Here is a 12,852-nt window from a genome sequence, read left to right on the forward strand (position 1 = left end):
GAGAGAAATGGCATTCTCTGTCTTTCCAGGTTATCCTACAAAATAAAGCAGAACTCACCTAGAGAGAATTGTTTTCCTTCAGTAATTACCCTTTACTTATATTTTAAAATCTCATATTAATGTAAAGCTCGTTGTTTGAATTTTAGTTTCGTTTTCAAACTGAAGTCCAAATATGTCAGAGTGGCCAGAAGTTTGAAGCAATCTTAACTTCATTAGCATTAATTGGTTATTTTCAATAAGAGAACTGACAGCTAAAAGAGAGCTAGAATTCTTGGTGAACGTGCTATCACTGGGTAGTTTGTAAGACTTTCTGCCTATGGAATAAAAAATGTAATGGGTACTTTTCACAGGAGGTGATTGAACCTGCCTCTGTTCTGTGTCTTCACTTGAAAAATAGAGTTGAAAGACCATATGTTCAGTGTGAATTTGTGTGCGGATGTACCTAATGTGCAGCCAAATTTGCTAGCCAATGTTATGGGGTTATAAAGCAGACAGCAACGTCGACTGTAATTCCATGTTTTCTGATTCATTTTGTTTCAGGCTATGCGTAGTCATGAAGGAAATGAAGCTCAAGTCTGTTACTTCATAATTCAGTTACTCTTACTGAAGCCTAATGATTTCAGAAACAGAGTGAGTGATTTTGTGAAGGAGAATTCTCCGGAGCACTGGCTGCAGAATGACTGGCATACCAAACATATGAGTTATCACAAGGTATCAAAGCTAATAAAATTCTTTTATTGTAATACTTTCTGTGGAGTTGAGATCAGCCAGAGAGTCTTTTGTCCTGTAAATGACAGGACAGCTCTATCAATTTTTGGAGTTACTTAGTAAGTCGTAATTTATTTGGGCTAGTATAAAGAAAAAAAAAACCCACTATGTTTATGTAATAACATTAAAATTATAATGCAGTGATATTCAAAGATAGAAGCAGCTGAAGAGTTGGTTGGAAATTCATTCTTGCTCATCTAAATCCAATAATTTTAAAATCTTGGTTTTACTGAAATTCATTTAGAACAGTTTTTGTGCATCAGGGAGAATGTATTTCCTTCTGGTGTTTTATGACTCTAATAATAGTTAAACCTACGCTTTCTCCTAATTATATAAAGCTTCTTCCATCTCCTGTGTGGCAAGAACGTGATATCCTGATATGCTAGGGAAGGGAACTGCTGAGATTTTAATGCTGCTGTAAACGTAGTGGCTTCTGCTGGCTAGAAAAGGATGTACCAATGGAGTGTTCTGTGAAAAGATAAGTCAACACTGAGATGAAATAGATACAAGCAAACTCTGATGTAGCTAAACACATACAATCTAGTTCTGATCCAGAAGCTATTTGGTCTGTATTAGCCCTCTGCTTTAGCCGTACAGTGTCTTAACAGTGCCTAAAAGTGTAAGGGTAGCAGGGAAGCAAATTATATTAGCCTGGGAAGTGGTCTGACATGGTTGCACAGTTACTAGACCCGATCTGGCATGTAGAAATTTCAGTCACAGGTAAAACTAAGCTCAGCCTTCAGCTGTAATCATCTGGTATTTGAGTACACTCCAGTTCTTTCCCAGGGAGTTATTACATGCATATTATTTCTAGTGTTCTGATTCAGGATATGATGCAGAAACCTTCAGTAGCACTGATTTCCCCTAGGTTTTCTCTTAAAATACTTGACAAGGGACACATAAGTACTGGCTGCTTTCAGCTTTGCCTTGGGATGCTTAATATGTTCTCTTATGTCCACTTTGAGTGGTGGTGAAACTTTGTTTTGTTTTTTCTGAAGAAGTTATCTACTAGTCTAGTAACTAATCTCAGTCAGAGTTGAATTTTCTTCAGTAAGCTTTACAGTGAAATCATCTCACTGCATTCATACGTGATAGAGGGTTATGAAGTGTCGTTTTAAAGCAATGTAGATGCTGAATATTTAGTGCACTGCTTTTAAGGAAAGAGCTTTTGATTTTGTTGGATTTCTTTCCCTCCAGAAATATCCTGAAAAGCTGTATTTTGAAGGCTTGGCAGAGCAAGTCAATCCTCCAGTTCAGATCCAGCCCCAGTACCTACCAATTTATTTTGGAAATGTATGCCTGCGCTTTCTGCCAGTGTTTGACATTGTAATCCATAGATTTCTGGAATTGCTTCCAGTGTCCAAATCACTAGAAACTTTACTGGATCATCTGGGAGGTTTATACAAATTCCATGGTAAGTTACCTGTGAACACAGACTCTTATTCCTGTTGCGATCATTCTGTTCTCCTTAATCTCCTTCATTCATAATTTTCATCTACTAGCACCGCAGTGTTTTAATCCATTTCTATTCTGTAAGCTCTGTGTACATTTCCATAGAGAAGTATAATCCTTATTTAGGGAATTTCAGCCTACTAACAGTGAACTTGCTTTTATTCAGGTAGCTCTTGCTAATTAATGCTTCCTTCACATCTTTCCCTTTCACTCCCATCTGGTAGTAAGTACTTGGACCTGTGTCCTAACAAACTTTCTGTTACCAAGACTGAAACAGCTAAAAAGCAGTTCCTCCATCTATCCTTGTTTAAGATTCAAATAACTTAACCTGATTTTTTTTTTAACACTTTTATAATAAGTTTTTGTATAGATGTCATTGCTATGTTATGCCCAGACAATTTACAATATTCTTTCTTTACTGTGACTTCATACCTGGATTCTTCCTATTTAATACTTTTTATACAAAGAGATGATTTAGGCTATTTACTTACAAATATATTAGTATTATCATTAAGATATGAACTGTTATTGTTCATATATAGTAATACTGATTTTCTTTGCTTGGCTTCTACCCTTCTGCACACACATTAGAGTATATGTACAAGGCAAAGGAGAATCAATGTTATAGAGTACAGTGAAATAAAGAACGTGAATCAATTCCATATGTGCTGTTTTTAAATACATACGACTTAGTCTTGTAGAGCTCTTTATTTTAATTTTATGTTTGCCACCATAAACATAATAGTGATGCTAGAAGTTATTTCTGGTTTTTGTTGTTTTCCTTTTCTTCTTGGCAGACCGTCCAGTGACTTACCTGTATAACACTCTTCATTATTATGAGAGGCATCTCAGAGAGCGCACAAACCTCAAGAGAAAACTTGTTCATGCCATAATTGGCTCTCTCAAAGATAATCGCCCACTGGGCTGGTGTCTAAGTGATACTTATCTCAAATGTGCTATGAATGCCCGAGAAGAGAATCCGTGGATTCCTGATGACACGTACTATTGCAAACTCATTGGAAGACTAGTAGACAATATCCTTCTTAAAGTTTGCATTAATTAAGCTGTGCCAATGTCTTACAGCTTCGTTTCATCAAAATATAAAGTTCAATTTCCAACTATTCAGATACGAAATAAAGCTTGGAGTCTTTACTTAGCTGCATATATCAGTTTAAATTCGTATTAGTTTACTTCAGTGTACTTTTTTTTATTATTCTACACAGGGACTGTGTTGCCCTAGTAAAAACATCTTGAAAGATATAGTGAAAACAAGGTACAGTACAGCTGTATAAATATTTCACTGTTTAATGCATCACTTATAAATACAAATACTGATGTTTATGCATTCTGAATTGAATTCTAATTGCCACATAAAATCAGCTCGATACAAAGCATGAGTATTTAAAAAAAATGCAGAAAATGAGATTACTTTGTTCTAATGACATTATCGGTATTACTGAGAATAAAATATTGTAAGCAGTGCCACAATTAAATGGTATATAACTAGCTGTGTCTAGTTGAAGATCGGTATATGTGCTGTTAGTAACTGCTGAGAATCTGGTTTTTAGGAGTGAAAAACTAGAAGCTATATTTTTAACGCAAACCTACATTTTCTTAATTGCTGCCTTCTATTAATTTTTACAATTATGACTACAGCTGATTTAAATTTCTGTGGAAATAGCTGGTGAACCCATGCAGCAATGTTCTAGAGAATAGCGCTAGTGGAATCTCCCTGGGTGTTGTCTTCTTTCTGGGTCAGCTTTACGGGAGTTGACCAATCTTATGCATTTTAATGTGTCTTCCTTCACTCCTCTTCCCAAATTTGCATTTCTTTTATGTATAACTTGAAAGAAGTTTATTAGATCTCTCTAAAGAAAGCTAAAATTATGTAAAACCCTGCTTTTATGCAAATGTTAATGTTTTTGGAGATCTTTTCTATATGTAGCTCAAATGAGTTAGTCTTGGTTGGGAAAGTAGAATATTTTCAGAGACTAAGCAGGTGCTCATTTTGCAGAAACCGTCACCCTAGAAGTCTGCTAGATCTTATACGGAAGCAGATTAATGGTTTTAGATTATGCAGAGTAGAAAATTCTTGTTATTTTCATCTTCTTGTCTTGGAAGCAGATGGTGAATGACATGGTTGGTGTTGCTTTGTTCGACCTCTTAATCGGGGAAATTTATCCTCTGTATGACCTTGTGTGTGTGGTATATTTATAGCTATGTATTCATGCAGTCCTTCAGTGATGGAGTATCATTGCCTTATAGTCATACTTTTGTCCATCTGCCTTATTTTTATGAAATGCGGTTATTTTATTTGTTCTCAGTAACTTAACTTTCATTTCAGCTCAACTTAGTATGTGTGGTATATACATATATTTTTAAGCAGTGTGCTGCTTACACTAGTCCATGTTGGAGCAGCTTTTTTTCCTTAATCATTGCCACCTATGGCAGGCAAATCACCTGGTCCATTTCCGAATTGTGACTGGAGATTCAATGAGTTTCCTAATCCAGCTGCCCATGCTCTCCATGTTACCTGTGTTGAGCTCATGGCTCTGGCTGTTCCAGGGAAGGATGTGGGCAACGCACTACTGAATGTTGTGCTGAAGAGGTATGTTGGCTCTCTGAAACTGTTTTCTGCAATATATAATACATAATTAGACATTGCTAAGGTAGTCTGTGATACTCATCTTTTAGGTTTTTATAAGTTTTTAATTAAGTATAAATACTTTAAGTTTTATATATAAAGTATTCTTGGAGGACAGACAAGGCTATAGGGATCAATCAGAAAAATCACGTGTTGGATTTCTGTGCTGTCGCGGGTTGTGTGTGCTTCAGGAACAGTTGGTTCAGCATGATCCCCTTAAAAGACAGAGGGAAGACCTTGCACAGGCAAAGAACTTGTCCAGTGGGTTTGGTGGCACAGAGGCTGGAAAAAGTCTGTTCTCCTTTCAGCTGTGCTGGCAGGAGGACATTTCATCAGTTAATATCACAGCATCTTTGAATGCAAAGAAAGGGGCAGGAAGCATTTGGCAGGACTCTGATTTCTCCTGATGCTAATGTAAAATCAGAAGTACTTTGAAACAGCGTGGTGTGTCAAGGCTAGCCTTTTGTCGTGATGCATTAAGTTTGACTGATAGCTCTGTTTCTTGCTCAGCCACTGGCAAAAGAACTGAAGTGAAAGGAAGGACCTAGTATTCTTGCAGTGATTCACATGTCATCTTTGAGCAATGACAAAATGAAAGTATTCGTTTTCAGCCTCATTTAGCTTCGTAACATATTATTGTTAGTTCTATTTGGGGCACATGGACGGAAGGAGTCAATAAAGGGACAAGTAACCCTTAAGCACTGAAGCCTATTTGATAGGAAGAACAGTGTGATAACAGCCTTTGAATCTACTACCTCAAAATCATGCCTGAACAGAGTTTTGCAAGCAACATCACTATGGCATTTATACCATCCGTTGGCTCTCCTAAATACCTGTATGTGTATAGTTCTCTCAACTTGCGAAATATTCTTTGCGTAAGTATACTTTGTCTTTAGGTGCACCAGAAGCATAAACTGCAATTGTGAATTTCAGAGCTTTAGTTTTCTTTTTCTCTGTCTCTAGTCAGCCCCTGGTGCCAAGAGAGAATATCACAGCTTGGATGAATGCGATTGGACTAATTATCACAGCCTTACCAGTGAGTCAATATGTTGTATTTTAAAATAAAAAAATCTCTTCTTTCATGTAAGGCTTATCATCTTTCTACCATATGTTGTTAGAACTTCTGCAGTTTGCAATGTGATAGCCAACATCCGTAGATTCCACAGAGAGCTATTCAGAAAGCTACTTGCATGTTTGAGAAACATCTCCTCCTCCAGCATGGAAAAATTGACCAGGTTTTCTGTTTTTCTATTATGTTTTGAGGCTAGGGTAAAAAGAAGTAAATCACTCCTATTTAAAAACATAGTTAAATGCCACGTGTGTAATATTAATTGGGAACTGGAACTATAAAGTAATACGGTCTATAAGGGTTCTGATGTAAAGCTAATTTTCTATTTCTGCTTGCACTTGCACATCCTGTATCTCTTAAACCATGTAAATGAGATGTGCCTAAAAGCGCAAAAGCAAATGTATGCAGTGTTAGAGTTCGTGTATCAGTAGAAACTTTGATATTTAAATGTAATGACTCTTGGTACCTGACCAGGACTGCCTGAAGAATTTTGATCTTGCTTACCTGTTGCTTATATGTCCACTGTTAATGCTTGCACTTGCACATCCTGTATCTCTTAAACCATGTAAATGAGATGTGCCTAAAAGCGCAAAAGCAAATGTATGCAGTGTTAGAGTTCGTGTATCAGTAGAAACTTTGATATTTAAATGTAATGACTCTTGGTACCTGACCAGGACTGCCTGAAGAATTTTGATCTTGCTTACCTGTTGCTTATATGTCCAACAGTTATCCTTTCTTTGCAACTTCTCTTCCCCAACAAAATAGTTCCTTTTCTTGGAAGAAAACCAACATGGATTTAATCCTTATTATTTTTATAATGCTTCTTATTATTCTTCCTGTTCCATCTCCTTGCATCTTCATCTATGTTCTTTGACTTTTGTACCCTTTTTTGCTTCCTGTTTCCATCTTGGATTTTTGGTCTGTTTGTGCTGGTACTTAGAAAACTCAGAAAATTCTCAGTCTCCTTCCATTAAGGCTTTCTGCCTCTGCTCTGCTTCTTTTGGAGGCCTTTAAATTAGCTAGCTAAATAATTAAATTCATGAAATATGTCTTGATAATGCCACACCCTTGAGTGTGCCACATCTGCTAACATGGATGCTTTCTGTATTGTGCTTCTTAATTTTCATGTTTGTCAGGCAGGGTTATAAACTACCATGTAGCTGAAAATATTTTAGAAATGCAATAATAGTAGAAAGGCATGAGGAAGCATTGTTCTAGATGGTGTACTTTTCAGAAGAAATTCCAACTTTTTGTTTTTTCCAGGAGCCGTACTGGATTGTTCTCCATGATCGCATTGTGAGCGTTATCAACAGTCCCAGCTTGACGTCAGAGACAGAGTGGGTTGGTTACCCATTCCAGCTGTTTGACTTCACAGCATGTCACCAGTCTTACTCTGAGATGAGTTGTAGCTACACTTTGGCTTTGGCACATGCTGTCTGGCATCATTCTAGCATTGGACAGCTTTCGCTCATTCCTAAGTAGGTGTAATGATGTTTGATGATTTAATTTGTCTTTAAATTCCATGCATATTGTAGATAACAAAGCTGTACCTGTAGCACTTACATCAGCAAATGCGTACAGGGGAGCTCCAAAACTTACCAGATAGATCACAAGTTTTTTTCCAGCTCCCTCTTCCACTGACATGACTCTTGTTATCTGTAAGCTTTGGGGCTTTCGTCTAGAGTGTGACTGTCTTTAATGAGCTTTTTTTTATCTTGATTAGCTTTTATGCTTTTATTAATTTCAAGTTTTTTTTAAACCACTGACTGTAGCATATTCTTAAAGCACCAACTGTAATCAGTAAATGTATCCTTAATTCTAGCAAGTACCCTCTAGCTGCTAGTTGAGATGCTTTGCTGACTGAAGGATGCGGTAGTGGTCCGCTTAATCATTAGAGCAAGTAAAAAACACTGCATTAAAAAGTTGATTAGACTTTCCCCAGTGCCATGTTAATGAGAGAACTAACAGACTTCACTTACTGAGTCTTAAAATATTGGACAAAAATGAAGGTGGTATGATGTATTCCTCTCAATTAATCCTGAACCTTGATTTAAGGCTAGTATTAAATTATCAGAGGACAGCTTTTTGACTCTGTGTAGCTTTCTGCTGAGCCTAGAATTGTTGCCTGTTCTAGTCCAGTAATAATGCCTGGAAATGTTCTAGAGCTTCACTGAAATAACTAATATTTGAGATAACTAATATTTGCAGAACTGCACTGTATTTTCTAAAATGAAGGCCCAAATCTGTGAGAGAGAATGTGATGTTTGGGCTAGAATTTGGGGTGGGGGAAAGAAGGGGGGGGGAGGGGAAATTCCAGTTGAAGTAGTAAGTGTCTTGAAATACTACAGGTTCCTCACAGAAGTATTGATACCCATAGTGAAAACAGAGTTCCAGTTACTGTACGTTTACCACCTTGTTGGTCCTTTTCTACAACGGTTCCAGCAGGAGAGGACACGATGCATGATAGAGGTAAAGTGTAGCTCTTGGTGTACTTTATACAGTATATATTACTTTAACTTTGCAATTACATTACAAGGCAGAATCTGATAGACATCTTTGATAAACTTTCAGGACTAAATTCTATACAAATTGAACAGTATTTTCAAGTATCTGAATTGCTGAGTTGGTATTCAGCTACCCAGTTAACTGAAATCTTGTTAGCTTGGTTCAGGATAAAACGCCTAGCGCTCCTTTTTTTTGTTTAAAAAAAAAAAAAATACAACCCCCAAAATAGCAAGCAATACATGCTTTCTTTCGTGCTCAAACTGCATGCAAAATATGCATCAGACTTACTGCCAGTTTTAAAAGCTTCTATGCAGGGGGAGGAAGTGTGCAAGAGCTGAATTGTGAGGATGGAGGAGCACAAGCTGTTTCTTACGTTCGTATCAATGTGGGTAAGGGTAGGGGAGGAGAAGAGACATGGAGCTGGCCAGTAGGCAGATGAGCTGAAAAATGGCAGGTAGCAGAGACCCTTCTCGAAAGAAGAGCTTAGCTTGGGATTCCCAAGTCTTGAAATATCTGTGCTGTCGGTAAATATACACAAAGCCTATGTGTCAAGTATGCATCTTGTCTCCCTCTACCAAGATAACATCAGTAGTGGTGGTAGACCTATATTACTTTTTCATCCCCAGTTACCAATGTCTGTGCTGGGGACTTCACTCTTAACCTTCTTAGGTCCCCATTAGTTCCTGTGCTGCAACTCCCCCCACCCCCCCCAGTTCTTTCTAAAATATGTAGTTTGCATACATTGTTTTGTGAAGAAGTCAAAAAGTGTAAGGATGCATACACAGTGGGACAAGAGTTTTGTAACTTTTGTTCCCATGTTTTTGGATATATCATGAACACAGGATACGGTAAGAAACTGTATCAGGTAGTTAAATAGTCATATGGCGGTGTTTCTGTATACTTGTTTACATATTTCTTTCAGTTTTGTCCCTGAGTTACGGCCTTCTCTGATTCTTTTTAAGTATACTTCGGAAGTATGAAACAAAAAATACATATATAATTCTGTAGGAATGCTTTTTTCCCCCTTCATTTTTCTGTTGTTTTTTTTTCTTGTTTTTTGGTGGTTGGTTTGTTTTTTTTTTTTGTCTTAAAGCTACAATAAAAGTCACTCCAGAAAGTGTTTTCATAAAGCAGTGCTTAAGTAAAATACTGGAGAGCAACAGAAAGTACTGTTTAAGCATGGAACAGTATAATTTTATAGATTCCTGTATAATACTATAAATAGCTTGTAAGTATTGCTTTGACTGGTTTCTTCCTTCCTCCGTCAGGAAGGAAGTTTTTTCTGTGCCTGTATTCTCTGTGTTGAACCAAAATACAAGAAAAGTTAAAAAGCTGTCTTCTTTCCATGCTTCTTAACATTCCCATACCACTCCTTTTTCTTTGCAAGGAGTTGATTTCAGTGTGAGGAAATTGCGAGGAGTTGCTACTCTCAGAGTAGGCAGCAACTGTCGTGTGACTTAAATGACCAAGCAACAAAGTTCAAGTTTCACATCACCACCTTTAAATGGTCGTAGGCTTAGATATGTTTGCACCCAGCACTTCCTTAATAAGTGTATTCAAACATTGTAGTTGTAAACTCTTTGTAGAGAATGCTTGAACCATTAAAACGCACTGTACGTATTTGCTGAAGACCTTGCTGGAGTGTAGGTACAATAGACTATTTCAGTTGGAAGGGACCTACAACGATCATCTAGTCCAACTGCCTGACTAATTCAGGGCTGAATTGGGCAAACCGAAAGCAAGTAAACTCTAATGTCTTCTCTCTAGAAGACTCAAATCTTGTGCTAAACTTTTCCTAGTTATTTACTAAGGTCTACGTTTGCAAATTTTGCAGGCAACTTACTCAAACCATATTGCAGTCAATGATGTTTAAGCACTAATTATGTAGCATGTAGCAAAATAGCATCATTGCGCTCACTGGAAGTTAACTTGGGAAAATGGGATCATTTAGTTAAGCATAATGGGATGAGTTAGACCTGCCCATTTGTCCTTGCAAGAAAGGAAATAGTTAGGAAGCACAGATACTTAAACAGCAGTACATATATTTACTACACTGTTCAACCGTGTTTCTGCTCTAAAGCATTTTAAAAGCTGTTTTCGTTTGGGGTCCTTTTTGTGTCTGTGGAAACAGATTGGAGTGGCATTTTATGACATGCTCCTGAATGCGGATCGGTACAGCTCGCACCTGAACTACCTGGACCCTATATGTGACTTCTTGTATCATGTGAAGTATATGTTTACAGGTGACAGTGTGAAAGACCAAGTAAGTAAACAGTAGATACTGATGCTTTAATTACCTTTCTTCCCATATAGCAATTTAATCCTTTTATGAATCATTTTCATAAGTAGCAGTACAACAAAATGCTTAGCAGCTGACTAGTCGCTATATGCAAATTAGGAAGTCGGTGCACTTCTACACATTTAAAAGCTTCAGATGCAGTAGACTGGGTATCAGATTTCAAGATTAATTTCTGTAGTCTGAAATTTAAGAGAGCTTGAGGGTGCTTTAAGTACTCTTATTAAAACTCTTATTAAAATTATTTTATTTAGAAATAAATCTATTGGATGTTTCATAACTTCTCATTTCAATCTATATCTTTTAAGTTTTTACTTGATTTCTGATTCATTAATGTAACTTGACACGTGACAAAAGCAAGAACGCATCCATGTTCAGTGAAAAATCGTTCACCCAATTTCAGTTTAGTTTGTAACAATATGCACTTTTAAAAGTGTCAATTGTGTGAATTGTTTTGCAAAGCTTTGGTGTACAACTGTTACACCAGGGAGGGTTTTTTAAGGTTAGTTATCAGAAGAGGTCCAAAAGTTAACATGGTAAATAAAATATTAACATAAATACCACTATTTACTGTATCTCTTTCTTTTTTTAGTTGTGCTAATGTGATGTTTGTGTACAGTAGTGACATATGTCAAAATATTCCTGTTTTACCAAATGCATTTATCCTTTTTTTTTTTTACAGGTTGAGAAAATAATCTGTAATTTAAGACCAGCTTTGAAACTTCGGTTACGCTTCATAACACGCACCAGCAAAATGGAACCAGCTGCTGTTGCACAACAACCTCTCAATAATGGGTCACCAGCACAACAGCCTAGCCAAGTGCCTGTTAATGTTGCTTTGCCAGTAACACAGTGAAATGAAGCGTTCAGCTGGCCTTGATATGAAGGCTTCCTTCTGTTACTGATCGAGGTGAAACATCAGCTGATCTGCAATCTGGTATGCTGTATAAAAGTAGAGAACCACGTACGGATTTCTGCTTCGTTTTCTTTTGCATAATGAAGCTGTCTAACTCTATGCATGCCAGTCTTCTTACCTATTTATATCAGACACTAGATGAAGGTATATGTTGCCTTTCTCTGAAAGCACTGAGTAAAGATTCTCTGCAAGCAAATACATGGATTTCTGAAGAGTTTACAATATCCTGCTCCCTGTCCTGGTTTGAGTCATCTGGATTTTTCCTTTCTGTCTGTGATATGAAAGGACACTCAATGTATGTAGCCTGGTAGAAAATGGCCTTTTTAAATTTGGGTTCTGCCTTACTAAAAATTTCTATTCTTTTTGTCCAACAGAAGAATTTAAATTCTCTTTGTCTTTTGGGCAGACAAGTTAAGCCCTTATACAGAAACGCTCCTAGACAGAGAGATTGCATTAATTGTATTGAGTTAATTATAACATCTTTCCAAAGACTAAGAATGAGCCTTTGAAAATATCTGTAAATTTTGTATGTACAGTTTACATTTAACGGATGAGCCATGGTTTGATCTAGCGTCAATTACTAGACTGTTAGATTACTACCCAGAGGCTGTCTCTAACGAATCTATTGGAAGTCTGCATATTCAGTTCAAGCTGTGCTGGTTCATATTTTATCTTTCCTATTTGGGAAATGGTGTAGTTTTTATTAAGTCAATCACATGAATTTTACTGATATCTTACTATATTTTAGATTTGTATAATATTCTACTTTAAGTTTTATGTGTACTGTGTTCAGCAGGTTTTGATAACAATTGAAAGGCTCAATGTTTTGTAAATACTCATCTTGTTTGACAAACTTTTTTAATTATAAAAAACACTTTAAAAGACTGTATTAGTATTGTTAAGCTTATTTATTTTCCATACCCATTACCTTAAAAATAAGGACTGACCATAGCAAGTATACTTCCATGTCCCAAGTTCTCTATCAGCTTTACAATAATGCCAATTTTAACCTCTTACTAATAGGTCAGGTCAGGAAGGTCAGATCTGATTTATCTCTCTCTGTAAAAATTTAACAGTTATGGAAAGGAGTTGTTGATTCAATGGGTGGAAGTTTTTTTGTCTGTTTGTTTTTGAAGGACAGCAAACCTGGATTGCTAGAAACTGCTGTCATTTGTATTGTACTTGGATCCTAAATTCTGCGA

General features: G+C 36.7%; 1 protein-coding gene across 1 annotated transcript in view; it reads left to right on the plus strand.

Annotated features, from left to right (window-relative positions):
* Positions 1 to 12,555, plus strand: part of MED23 (mediator complex subunit 23) — a 37,588-nt gene extending 25,033 nt beyond the window's left edge. Inside the window, exons 21-29 of the mRNA XM_009281521.2 lie at positions 541 to 711; positions 1,966 to 2,182; positions 3,018 to 3,254; positions 4,663 to 4,828; positions 5,828 to 5,900; positions 7,197 to 7,411; positions 8,282 to 8,402; positions 10,570 to 10,701; positions 11,417 to 12,555. Of these exons, the coding sequence (XP_009279796.1) occupies positions 541 to 711; positions 1,966 to 2,182; positions 3,018 to 3,254; positions 4,663 to 4,828; positions 5,828 to 5,900; positions 7,197 to 7,411; positions 8,282 to 8,402; positions 10,570 to 10,701; positions 11,417 to 11,590 (1,506 nt within the window). The 3' untranslated portion in view covers positions 11,591 to 12,555. The remainder of the gene's footprint in view (positions 1 to 540; positions 712 to 1,965; positions 2,183 to 3,017; positions 3,255 to 4,662; positions 4,829 to 5,827; positions 5,901 to 7,196; positions 7,412 to 8,281; positions 8,403 to 10,569; positions 10,702 to 11,416) is intronic.
* Positions 12,556 to 12,852: the final 297 nt, after the last annotated feature.

Source organism: Aptenodytes forsteri, unplaced genomic scaffold, assembly GCF_000699145.1.
Source record: "Aptenodytes forsteri isolate BGI_AS27 unplaced genomic scaffold, ASM69914v1 Scaffold82, whole genome shotgun sequence".
NCBI classification, from domain to species: domain Eukaryota; kingdom Metazoa; phylum Chordata; class Aves; order Sphenisciformes; family Spheniscidae; genus Aptenodytes; species Aptenodytes forsteri.